The following is a 13,805-nucleotide window of genomic DNA, read 5'->3' on the forward strand; positions in this document are numbered from 1 at the left end:
ATCTAGGTGTGAATAGAGAAGTAACTCCACTTTTTCTGGAAGACATTTTGATGCGACCCTATTATTTTGTTAATTTGATAAGAACAGTTATCAGACTGAGGCATCTAATGATGTTCAGATACACTTGAATGCTCACTTTTAGGCATTATTTAATATAGTTGGTACCTTACTCAATTTTCTATATAAATTAGTTATTTATACTAAACTAAATATATGCTTAAGTTAATACACATTCTAAAGGGAATTATAGATTCGGTTGTAAACTTCCCAGGAATAGATAATTTGTGTGTGTGTGTGTGTGTGTGTGTGTGTGTGTGTATGTATATGTATGTGCTTTTTCAATCAGTGGGCCTTCTGACTTCCAATTTCTCAAATCAGTTCTGGTTAAAAGTTCAAAAAATGTTGTTATAATCCCCCCCCGCCCATCCCGTTCACTCTAGGTAGTGTGTAATTTTGTGAGGTATCTTCACTCTTTTTGCTCTATCCTATAATTGCCTTCCTTCCGAAGGCTGCTGTGAGTTGCTCTTCAAAGTCATGCTGGGACCTGCTCTTTTCCATGAAGGCCATTGCCTTATAATATGCTCAATGTCATTTCATTGGAGCAGAAAGTTAGGGGAGTCTACTTTATGCCCTTGTATCTACCAAAATGAAATCTCACTATTAAGTAACCCAGTTGCTATTATTGAGTCATAATTCTACTGCCCTGAATTTTTCAAATGATCCTTTTTATTCCTTTGATACTTGCATATCTAATTGTCAAGTTTAATTTATTATCCTTGTTACTCGTAAGTGTTTAATTGAGTTAGTGGTTATAGCTGACTCATAAACCCATAAAACCCTTTAGTGGTAAACTAATTAGCTACTGCACCTGCCCTCCGAATAATTAACATTGTTCATTACTAACAATCAGCATTGGAGTTATTAAAAGTTACCTTACCACTCTAAAGCAGAGGCTTTCAAACTTTTTTGATCATAATCCAGAGCAAGAAATGCATTACATAGGTCAACACCAGGATACACACACATACACACACACACCTATTATGTATGACAGACTGATATTTTCTCTTCTATTCTCTTCTACTTTACTGTGTTTCACTCAAAAAGAAACTGATCTACTAACAAGTTTTTACTGGCCATTAATGGGTTGTGAGTTACAGTTTCAAAAATACTGGCTTAAGAAAACACATGCATTGAAACAGAAAATTAAGAAGAATCCATAGAAGTTTCCTTCAAATTAAAACTTACTTGTTTCCTTCACCGTTATACACCCATTTAGTACTTCCAATTCCTTCATAGTCAGAAGCCCAGTAATAAATACAGGCATTAATGTGCAGAGTATATAGCAAGTATCCAGTTGTTCGAATGACTCTGCCAAGGAGAATAAATGCAAAGTAAAGACTCATGTCGTTTCTGGAATACAGCCTATTTTAACATTTTCTTTTCCTGGAAGTCTCCACTGAATCTCCTTCCTTTAAATTTGTGAACTCTTAACTCTCATTAGTACAATATAAAATGATGGTGCCATTGCATGTTTTCTAACTGGCATGTTTTCTAACTAGTGTCTTGACTGGGACTGACAGAGTGTAAAAGAAAAATACCTTCCTCTCTTTTCACAGATGGTATGAATCAACTCCTTGAAAGGCATGCCTCAAGGGTCACCTCTCCACTTTGAGTCCCATAAAATACGCTACACTGATTTAACTGGATATCTCTGAAAAGCTCATGGGACTTTATACTACGATTAATAGTGACTAGAAATCTCTGTGCAGGTGAAGTTCAGGGGAGCAAATAAATGAAATTCAGATTAGAATAAATTGTCATGAGAGAGATGCAAAGTCAACTTGTGAAGGAGCACATTTATCTGTACCTGTTCTGAACTGAAGCTGGTAACTCATTTCAATTTTTAGTTCTGTATTATTCTAAAAACTAAGATGATTTTCATGCTTTTTATCTCATTTCAAAATATTCAAGTCTGTTTCAGAACATAACTCCTTATTTTACATAGCCAAAATTCTGAGATTATTGTTTTCTTTGGCAGGGAGATCATAGTCTTCTCAAATGCTGGCCAAACTGTTGTGTCGTTGCTTTTTCTGCCACCCCTAGAAGTATACTGATTCATACTTTACCTGTAGATATATGCCTTGTCCATTATAGACTCTAGGTGATGATTAAATTCAAAAAATGAAGTGTACTATGTAGAAGACAAAGAAATCCAAAAGTGTGTTAGTCTTAAATACAACTATTAAGACAAATTTTATTTGTTACTGAAAATAATCCCATTCATATGTATCCAAAACAAACAAACTAGGGTCTGTTTCGTTCTATTTTCCTCTGGCCAGTACATTTTAGAATGGTGCCAAACACCCAGTGCTTCTTGCTTTATTTCTACTTTCTAGTATAATACTTTTTAGTAATAGAAAGTATATAGAAATAAAAATTACTACTTTCTAGTAATAGTCTTATTTGTAATGCTGTTGAAAATCAAGCTTAAAAACATTTTTTCCTTTTTCTTTTTAAAGTACCTAGTAGAATTCTATTTCACAATAATTAAAATTGCATTCCACTCAAGACATAAATAAAATAGGAAAAGTATAATATAATACATTGAAGTCATAAATAGGTGTTAAGTCCTATTGCTCAATACTAGCATTATTTCTAAGCAAGTTGCATTAAATGTGTATTTTTTTCAATAAAATTTAAATTCCGGTAATACTAGCATTGATTAGCTCTTCTTGACATTGTTCAAAGAGACACAATGAGTTTATGCATCTAATCCAGAGTTGCTATTTCCCTCAAGGTCTTTTCCTGTTTACATCTACTTCTATCTTAGCTCATACACCCTACTTGCACTCCTACCCCCACTTTCTCTTTTATTACTATAGGCTGTATAAGGTAAGAGCAGCAACATGAAATCCAGAGCCAAACATCAATCTCACCTCTGCCATTTACTAGTTGTGCGACTTTGAAAAAGTCACTAAATATTTCTGTACCTTGATTTCCTCATCTGTAAAATGGGAATAGTAAGAGACCATGTCTCTGAAAGGAGTTACATCCACACAAGAATTAGTATGCTTATATTCAAGGAATCTTACAGATAGAAAGGACTAATGAAGATTATTTAGTTCAGTTTATTTAGTTCAAAATTCATCCAATATAAATGACTATACTAGGGCATTTGGAATTAAAAAACAGATATAATAATATCATTATTTATCTAGAAATATACACAAATATACTCCTAAGTAGGAAAAATCCCTTAAACGTTCAGATTGAGATAATTTCAATTTGCAGTAACTTATTATGCCTTTTTTAAAAAAATTATTTATTTATTTGAGAGACAGAGAGATATCAAGTGTGAGTTGGGGGGAAGAGCAGAGGGAGAGAATCTCAAACAAGATCTCTGCTGGGCAGGAAGCTCAACATGGGGCTCAATTTCATGACCAATGAGATCATGACCTGACTTGAAACCAAATGCTAACCCAGTGAGACACCCAGGCGCCCCCTTATTGTGCTCTTAATAGAAATTTGCACGAAAGTGTTTTTAAGTTTAGCCTTAGTGATCACTGTGGAGCAAATTTATATTTTAACTTTGTTTTCTCATATATAATTTGGAGACAGATAAATGAAATTTTTTCCTAGAGAATTGTGCATTAAAATGATACACATATATGTGAAATGACAGGACTATTGGGCTATGAAAACAAGATCAATGTTGACTCTCAGGATATTCTGTATTTAAAAAAGTTGCTGAATATAGACAGTCTTTGGACACTAGAGTTACAGAGCGGAGGTGTGAAGAGTTGGCATTTTCTAAGTTTTATTATAATGCCAAACTCCCAAATCATAGGAACCTGAATCTTCCTGGAAAATTGGTCATCTCTGAGTAGGAACCTCTGGAAACTTAAATATGAGACTATAAATTTGATGAGGGATGGCCTACTGGTAAGCTGCTTGGAAAGTTAAGTTCTGCTCCAATCAAAACCCACATTCCAAGATCAAACTGGAAGTCTCTAGAGTTATCATAAATATGTGAAAATATAGGGTAAAGTCCCTTTCAACTTGAAAAAACTATGGGAATGGAAGGAAAGCCTGTTAAGCTTGAGGTTTATTTGCCAATCTGATTACAGTAAAGAACCTGGAGTCAGAAAGGTATGTGATAGGATTCATATTTTTCCACCCTGTTCTCATTTTCTTCATCTCTAAAATGAAGTTATTTGAAGGAATAAATGAAACCATGAATATTAAATTTAACAGAGTGTGCAGCCCCAAGTATGTATTCAGCAAACAGCAGCTGCTAGGTTTTTTTTTTTTTTTTTGGTTGCTTTTATTTTTGCAGTTGTTAGGCTCCACCAAGGCCCCAGGTTATGCTGTGTTGTTGCCCCAATGCATGAGAGAGATGATCACCTAAAATTTATAAAGTCTTCAGTGTTCCTTTTACAAAGGTTGTCTTTGGAAATATGTTATTGTTGCTATTGTTAAAGATTTACATGAATTTTCACATCCTGACTCTCCTCACTCTCCTCAGATTTGTTTTAGGTGCCTGATGAAGCCATGAATTATAAAATATTTGTCTTAGAATATTTTTGAATAGGTAATGCCTTCACATAGTTCAAAAACAATAGGAAATACATGCCTTTAAAAGTGTTGCTTCCACTCCTGCCCCTACTCATTTTGATCTTCCCTCCTACCATCCATCCCCACCTCAGTTAACCATTTCTATTAAGATTTTTGGTAGTTTTCCAGCATTTATGTGAATACAGAAAAATGGAGTATTTTTCCCTTTCGATTATACAAAAGTTAGTGTTGTTCTATAAACTATTCTGTAACTAGCTTTTTTTTTTAATTTATCTTAAAGATTTATCTTAAATTTATAGCAAGCAATTTATCTTAAAGATCTTCCTGTATAACAGTTTTCATAGAAAACGTCCTTTTTATTTATTTATTTCTTTTGTTACAAAGTATTCTATTATAAAGATGTCTTGCAATTTATTTGATTAATTCCTCATTGGTGAATATTTGAATTATATCCAAACATATAAATACTTTTGTTTTGTAAAAGTGTTTGCAATTTTTTTTTGAATTATAGAATTTTAGATGAGTAAGATCACTTAGAGGTAATCTAATCTCTCATTTTACAGCCTGTGTTCCAGGCATTCAGTGACTGTCTAATAAAAAGGACAAATGGGAAAGAATATGATTATGAAAGATTATTATGTAAGATTATGAAAGATCATGAAAGATTCATTTGTAATGATAGTTGTATTTAGAAGTACAAAGACATTCCTATCTTGGATTATAAAAATATCTCTTGTGAGATATAGAATAAAACAATCAAGAGCAAATTCCATCAGTAGAAACAATGTTTTTCTGTTTTAAAAAAATTCATAGTAATGATGAGGGCAGAAAAATGGACAGTTTGGAAAAAAATAAAAATATTACACTTCTAGAACATTTTGAATCATTTCAAGATTTCCATTATTATAAAATAAAATTAAATATAGTTATCTTACCTTCAATATCCTATTCATCCTAAATACTGGATTAAACCCAAAGAAGAGGTAAAAAACATCAAATGGCATTACTGATGCAACATCCAACTGTTGGAAAAACACATTCACAATGATCTTGTGTTTATGCGCTTTTTTGGACATGGATTGATTTATGCGAATGTATATATAAGCTGACCAGGCACCATGAATTTTTTGTTGTTTAATATAAAATTGCCTTTAGTAGTATGCCTAGAGCCACTGTAAGGTATATTTGCACCATGAAAATAAGAAAACTATTTTGTAGGCTACTTCCAATGTATTTCATTTCTACCTTCATGCATCTGAGCTCTCTGTAGGTACTGCATTTTCTGCAATTTTTGTTGAGTTGTCATATACACTTCAGAGATGACATGGTTACTAATGTTAAAATAACATTTTAATAGTGTTCTAAATGTGGGGCTCTTGACTGAAAGTCAAGTCTATTCTTAATTTTATTTGAGTCCATTGCACATTAATTGCAGTTGTATATTTTTATACAGCCAATTCTCCAGTATTCAGGGCTGATTACATTGGTGGTGGTTCATCCAGATGCTTCAATTCTTTCTACTGCTCTCCATTTGGGATGATACTGCTAACAATAAACTACTATGAACTCTATCTGTTAGACACTGTGCAGGCTAAGAGAGAGGAAAGGAATCAGTCCTGTTTATAATTAATCAGTAACTCCAATAGGAGAAGGTATGGAAAATATTATCATAGCTAAATTTTTTTTTAAGTTTTCATGTATTTAATTATTCTGTTTTTCTGTTACCCTGAACAGAAATGTGAAATGGCAACATCACTTGCATACTTTCCTGACTGCAATGATGATAATAAGAAATTCTTTTATGTAAGATAATTATTCATTTTCATTAATTTTTACATGGTTTTGAAAAATAGAGTATATTTTAAAAACATTTAATATATTTAAGACATTAAGAGCAGTTAAGAAGTTTTTGTAAATCCATATATATGAAATGGAGAGTTGAGGTAATTATATAACAAGATTTCACAATAACTTCGTGCTATTGAAAAGAAATGAAACTTTCAATTTGAATTAACGATATTAGCTATCATAAACAAATTCCTTACTGAAAGTATTGGTTTATAAATTACATCATATCATTAAACCTCATTAATTTTACCTTACAGATATTGAGCTTTATAAGAAATTAAGAGGTATACAGAACAATTACTAAAATAAAGTCTTATAAGTAAGAAAGCAGGAGCATGGAACTGTTGACATGTTTAGTACTATTTCAGACTCATGTTTTCTGGCTCGAATCATAAATAGTCTTTTTTTAATCTTTAAAATAAATTTATTAGAACTAATATGTCAATTGTGGGTTTTTAAAATTGTTGTCTATCCAATTGAATTCTCTATGCAGTCATTAGTCATGTTTGATATTAACACATTAATGCATTATTTGTTAGATAAAGATGATTTATTTCTCATTGAATTGTAGAAAACTGAATTAAGCATTGGTCAATACTGAACTCTGTATAAGGCACTTTGTAAAACATGTTGGAGTTGAAATAGTAAAATATTGTTTCTTGTCCACAAGAAGTTGACAATCTAATAGTGGAATCATGAAGTACAAAAATAGCTATAGTACAATGCCATAGAGAAGCAGGATGTGTGAAGGGAATTCAAAAGGAGTGCCCACAATTAAATAAATTTAAATTTTACATTTATAAACCCAAAGTAAATATATGAGTTAATTTGCCCTTATTCAAATTCAAGAATGTGATTGTTTAGAGTAAGTTTTGTGATACTTAAAAAGAACAGTCATCCTCTTGTGGAGTTCATCAAAGTAGCACAGATTATGAATATGTCTAAATATGTGGCAATCTTTTATGAAGAAAATTAGTTGAAGATGAAAACAAACTGAAAGAGATTTTAATCATCATAGATAACCAATGGAGACAATTTGGAACCTAACCCCTGATTTGTATCATTTCACAAAATTCAAGGCCACAAAAGTGTTGTTCTTGAAATAGAAGAGGTTGGAGTTCATCTATACATCTATACATACTGGGTAACCTTAGATAACTCCTAAATATCTATTTTTCAGAGTTAGGAGGAATAAATAAAAGATAATAAAGTACTTGGGTGTAAATAATTATGAGTGAAAAAATATGATTATGTGGTTATTTGAGGAAAGAAAGGTGCCATGTTATTTAAATAATTGCTTCTTTTCTATTTATTTTGCTTATATGAACAAGAAATAAGAGTAGAAAAAATTTGATAGATTTTTATATCATCATGCTACATGAATTGGAGGCTAGTAATTCTGTATTAGAAAAGACAAAGTACACTCCATACTCTTTTACTGACATTTTAATCAGAATTTAAATGTGAGCACTAACATTTTGTTGTGCTTGATAAAGATCCTTATGTTGAATTTCACACTTGCACATTTATGGAAGTGTATCATGTAATTATGGAGAAGCAAAAACTTTAGGCTTGCCTTTGCCTAATAGAACTTCATTTGTATAAACTTGGTTACAAAGGCTATTCTATTCTGTTCTATTCTATTCTATTCTATTCTATTCTATTCTATTCAAAACAGAAACAGATTAAAAAAATTATAAATCAGATTTAAAATCAAAATGGTAATGGATTACTTGAACAATTTTGAAATTGTAAGGTACCTACCTGAAATTTTGTAGAGCTCCTGTAGTGTCTCTTTAACTCATTTGAATCCACCTGAAATTTTATATTTATATTTTATATTAATTTTACCCAATTTCATCAATTATTTTCTTACTTTAAAAAATATTTCTTTCTACTAGTTCCTTGCAACGTCAGCTGATAAATATGCTCTATCCTCCTATCTCTTAAAAAAGAGTAAAATATAACTTAGCAGTTTTTTTTCTACTGATCTTTTTGTCATACTCAAGTTTTTAAAAAGATTTTATTTATTTATTCATGAGAGACACACAGAGAGAGGCAAAGACATAGGCAGAGGGAGAAGCAGGCTTCCTGTGGGGAAGCCTGATGCTGGACTCATTCCCATGATCCTGGGACACGACCTGGGCCAAAGGCAGACACTCAGTCACTGAGCCACTCAGGTGCCCTTATATTCAAGCTTCTTTCTTCTTCTTTCTTTCTTCTTCTTCTTCTTGTTCTTTCTTCTTTCTTCTTCTTGTTCTTTCTTCTTCTTCTTCTTCTTCTTCTTCTTCTTCTTCTTCTTCTTCTTCTTCTTCCTTCCTTCCTTCCTTCCTCTTCTTCTTCTTCTTCCTCTTCCTCTTCCTCTTCTTCCTCTTCCTCTTCTTCTTTTTTCTTTTCTTCTTCTTCCTCTTCTTTCTTCTTCTTTCTTTCTTTTCTTCTTTCTTCCTTTTTCTTCTTCTTCTTCTTCTTCTTCCTTTTCTTCTTCTTTTTTATATTCAAGCTTCTCTAAAAAGTTGCCTATATTGCTTTATTCAACATCCTTCCCTCATATTTAGTCTTCAACCCATGGCAAGTTAATGGTAATTTGAGCTTTGCTCACTTTTCTTATCCATTAAGACTATCAATGCGAAAGCCACCAACAACCTCCTGATGATCACACCCAGGGGATCCTTTATAGTACTTAGCATTCTTTTATGGAATTCACCATATTTTGAAATCACACATATATTTCTTGAGTGATTTATTTAAAATCAGTTTATTCTATTAAATGGGAATCTATCTCAGAACAGGGTTGATTTTGTTTAGTAACTGTACATAGTTAGTGGTTAGAATATATCAGGACCCAAAAACACTTGTTAAGTAGATGAACAGATAGAGGAATAAAGAGATAAATAAAACCTTTTGAAGCATTTGACATTTGGGGGATATTCTTGAAATTTTTCTTTCTAAAGAATCTGAAATGCCATTTTTGGTTTACTTCTTCAGTTATAGCTTTTTGGTGTCCTTTTTTGATTCTAGGGCTAGCCATTATTTTATATAAATATAAATGTATATTCAATTTTTAGGGCTACCCAGTTAAATGTCAACATTCCCCAGGACTCAGCTCTCTTCTCTCCCTCTTTATAATTGCTTCCTAGAAAATTTCAACCACTTACATGGTTCCAAATATATACTGCCATCCAATGTCATTTTCTGGCACTGTTGACCTGGACAAGCAACTGCCTATTGTCTTCACTTAGCAGTTCTGCGTATCTCAAATTTAATCTATACCAAACCTGAATTCATCATCATTCTCCATTCCCCACTAGCCTAAAATTTTTCTACCCTACCACTTCCTCCTCTTGAGTAATCCTATGAGCATCCTCATATACACTGGTCAGTGATCCTAGATCACTCATTCTCCCTCAGCCCTCATCTAACCAGCAACAAATTCCACTGATTCTTCTTCCTACAATTTTCTCATGTACATTCTCTCCTTTTGGCATGGGTCTCTTTGTTTTAATTCTTGTTCCCCTTGATCCATTCTATAATGGCAGCTAAATGATTTTGCTAAATAAGATTATTTAACATTCACCATATATGTGAAATCTTCTGACTCCACATGACTTACAAAAATACAAACTCTTTCATGGTCTCAAGGCTCCACTTTGTCTGTCTCACCTCCTGCAGCATCCCACATACACTTTATTCAGCATCAGAGTTTCTCACTTTTATGACTTTGCCCATGTGGTTTTCAGAGTTTGAAACATGTTTTGTTCCTTTTGGGGGGTGGAGGCATGCAGATAACTGAAATTCATTAATCAAGATTGGGACCAGGTGTTCTCTCCTTCACATGGTTTTCTTTGTACCTCACCTCAGAACTCTTAGGGCTCATCTCTGCCATGACTCCCATTACAAACCCCACCATTTTTCTTTTGTTTGTCTTTCATATGCTGAATTACTTGAGGATAAGGTCTGTATCTTTGTCTTGTTTTTCCAATTTCTTTTTTTTTTAAATCATAAATATATTTTTTATTGGTGTTCAATTTGCCAACATACAGAATAACACCCAGTGCTCATCCCGTCAAGTGCCCCCCTCAGTGCCCGTCACCCATTCACCCCCACCCTCCTCCCCTTCCACCACCCCTAGTTCGTTTCCCAGAGTTAGGAGTCTTTATGTTCTGTCTCCCTTTCTGATATTTCCCACACATTTCTTCTCCCTTCCTTTCTATTCCCTTTTACTATTATTTATATTCCCCAAATGCATGAGAACATATAATGTTTGTCCTTCTCCGATTGACTCATTTTACTCAGCATAATACCCTCCAGTTCCATCCACGTTGAAGCAAATGGTGGGTATTTGTCATTTCTAATGGCTGAGTAATATTCCATTGTATACATAAACCACATCTTCTTTATCCATTCACCTTTCGATGGACACCGAGGCTCCTTCCACAGTTTGGCTATTGTGGACATTGCTGCTAGAAACATCGGGTGCAGGAGTCCCGGCATTTCATTGCATCTGAATCTTTGGGGTAAATCCCCAACAGTGCAATTGCTGGGTCGTAGGGCAGGTCTATTTTTACCTCTTTGGGAAACCTCCACACAGTTTTCCAGAGTGGCTGCACCAGTTCACATTCCCACCAACAGTGTAAGAGGGTTCCCTTTTCTCCGCATCCTCTCCAACATTTGTTGTTTACTGCCTTGTTAATTTTCCCCATTCTCACTGGTGTGAGGTGGTATCTCATTGTGGTTTTGATTTATATTTCCCTGATAGCAAGTGATGCAGAGCATTTTCTCATGTGCATGTTGGCCATATCTATGTCTTCCTCTGTGAGATTTCTCTTCATGTCTTTTGACCATTTCATGATTGGATTGTGTTTCTTTGGTGTTGAGTTTAAGAAGTTCTTTACAGATCTTGGAAACTAGCCCTTTATCTGATAGGTCATTTGCAACTATCTTCTCCCGTTCTGTAGGTTGTCTTTTAGTTTTGTTGACTGTATCCTTTGCTGTGCAAAAGCTTCTTATCTTGATGAAGTCCCAATAGTTCATTCTTGCTTTTGTTTCTTTTGCCTTCGTGGATGTATCTTGCAAGAAGTTACTGTGGCCGAGTTCAAAAAGGGTGTTGCCTGTGTTCTCCTCTAGGATTTTGATGGAATCTTGTCTCACATTTAGATCTTTCATCCATTTTGAGTTTATCTTTGTGTCTGGTGCAAGAGAGTGGTCTAGTTTCATTCTTCTGCATGTGGATGTCCAATTTTCCCAGCACCATTTATTGAAGAGACTGTCTTTCTTCCAGTGGATAGTCTTTCCTCCTTTATCGAATATTAGTTGACCATAAAGTTGAGAGTTCACTTCTGGGTTCTCTATTCTGTTGCATTGATCTATGTGTGTTTTTGTGCCAGTACCACACTGTTTTGATGACCACAGCTTTGTAGTACAACCTGAAATCTGGCATTGTGATGTCCCCAGCTATGGTTTTCTTTTTTAAAATTCCCCTGGCTATTCGGGGTCTTTTATGATTCCACACAAATCTTAAAATAATTTGTTCTAACTTTCTGAAGAAAGTCCATGGTATTTTGATAGGGGTTGCATTAAACGGTAAATTGCCCTGGGTAACATTGACAATTTCACAATATTAATTCTGCCAATCCATGAGCATGGAATATTTTTCCATCTCTTTGTGTCTTCCTCAATTTTTTTCAGAAGTGTTCTATAGTTTTTAGGGTATAGATCCTTTACCTCTTTGGTTAGGTTTATTCCTAGGTATCTTATGCTTTTGAGTGCAATTGTAAATGGGATGTACTCCTTAATTTCTCTTTCTTCAGTCTTATTGTTAGTGTCTAGAAATGCCACTGACTTCTGGGCATTGATTTTGTATCCTGCCACACTGCCAAATTGCTGTATGAGTTCTAGCAATCTTGGGGTGGAGGCTTTTGGGTTTTCTATGTAGAGTATCATGTCATCAGCGAAGAGGGAGAGTTTGACTTCTTCTTTGCCAATTTGAATGCCTTTAATGTCTTTTTGTTGTCTGATTGCTGAGGCTAGGACTTCCAGTACTATGTTGAATAGCAGTGGTGGGAGCGGACAGCCTTGTCGTGTTCCTGATCTTAGGGGAAAGGCTCCCAGTGCTTCCCCATTGAGAATGATATTTGCTGTGGGCTTTTCGTAGATGGCTTTTAAGATGCTGAGGAATGTTCCCTCTATTGCTACACTCTGAAGATTTTTGATCAGGAATGGATGCTGTATTTTGTCAAATGCTTTCTCTGCATCTAATGAGAAGATCATATGTTTCTTGGTTTTTTTCTTGCTGATATGATGAATCACACTGATTGTTTTACGAGTGTTGAACCAGTCTTGTGTCCTGGGAATAAATCCTACTTGGTCATGGTGAATAATGTTCTTAATGTACTGTTGGATCCTATTGGCTAGTATCTTGTTGAAAATTTTTGCATCCATGTTCATCAGGGATATTGGTCTATAATTCTCCTTTTTGGTGGGGTCTTTCTTTATCTGGTTTTGGAATTAAGGTGATGCTGGCCTCATAGAACAAATTTGGAAGCACTCCATCTCTTTCTATCTTTCCAAACAGCTTTAGTAGAATAGGTATGGTTTCTTCTTTAAACGTTTGATAGAATTCCCCTGGGAAGCCATCTGGCCCTGGACTTTTGTGTCTTGGGAGGTTTTTAATGACTGCTTCAATTTCCTCCCTGGTTATTGGCCTGTTCAGGTTTTCTATTTCTTCCTGTTCCAGTTTTGGTAGTTTGTGGCTTTCCAGAAATGTGTCCATTTCTTCTAGATGGCCTAATTTATTGGCGTATAGCTGTTCATAATATGTATTTAAAATCGTTTGTATTTCCTTGGTGTTGGTAGTGATCTCTCCTTTCTCATTCATGATTTTATTAATTTGAGTCCTCTCTCTCTTTTTTAAATAAGGCTGGCTAATGGTTTATCTATCTTATTAATTCTTTCAAAGAACCAACTCCTGGTTTTGTTGATCTGTTCCACAGTTCTTCTGGTCTCGATTTCGTTGAGTTCTGCTCGAGTCTTTATGAACTCTCTTCTTCTGCTGGGTGTAGGATCTATTTGCTGTTTTTTTCTCTAGCTCCTTTAGGTGTAAGGTTAGCTTTTGTATTTGAGTTCTTTCCAGTTTTTGGATGGATGCTTGTATTGCAATGTATTTCCTCCTCAGGACTGCTTTTGCTGCATCCCAAAGATTCTGAACGGTTGTATCGTCATTCTCATTAGATTCCATGAATGTTTTTAATTCTTCCTTAATTTCCTGGTTGACCCTTTCATCTTTTAGCAGGATATTCCTTAACCTCCACGTATTTGAGGTCCTTCCAAACTTCTTGTTGTGATTTAGTTCTAATTTCAAGGCATTATGGTCTGAGAATATG

General features: G+C 34.3%; 1 protein-coding gene across 1 annotated transcript in view; it reads right to left on the reverse strand.

The window, feature by feature from the left end:
* CNGB3 (cyclic nucleotide gated channel subunit beta 3) overlaps nt 1-13,805 on the reverse strand; it is a 162,675-nt gene that overhangs the window by 75,919 nt on the left and 72,951 nt on the right. Inside the window, exons 7-10 of the mRNA XM_055303427.1 lie at nt 8,191-8,241; nt 5,514-5,600; nt 2,130-2,194; nt 1,249-1,371 (exon numbers count right to left, since the gene is read on the reverse strand). Coding sequence (XP_055159402.1) covers nt 1,249-1,371; nt 2,130-2,194; nt 5,514-5,600; nt 8,191-8,241 — 326 coding nt within the window. The remainder of the gene's footprint in view (nt 1-1,248; nt 1,372-2,129; nt 2,195-5,513; nt 5,601-8,190; nt 8,242-13,805) is intronic.

The sequence above is a fragment of the Nyctereutes procyonoides genome, unplaced genomic scaffold (assembly GCF_905146905.1).
Source record: "Nyctereutes procyonoides isolate TBG_1078 unplaced genomic scaffold, NYPRO_anot_genome, whole genome shotgun sequence".
Taxonomy (NCBI): domain Eukaryota; kingdom Metazoa; phylum Chordata; class Mammalia; order Carnivora; family Canidae; genus Nyctereutes; species Nyctereutes procyonoides.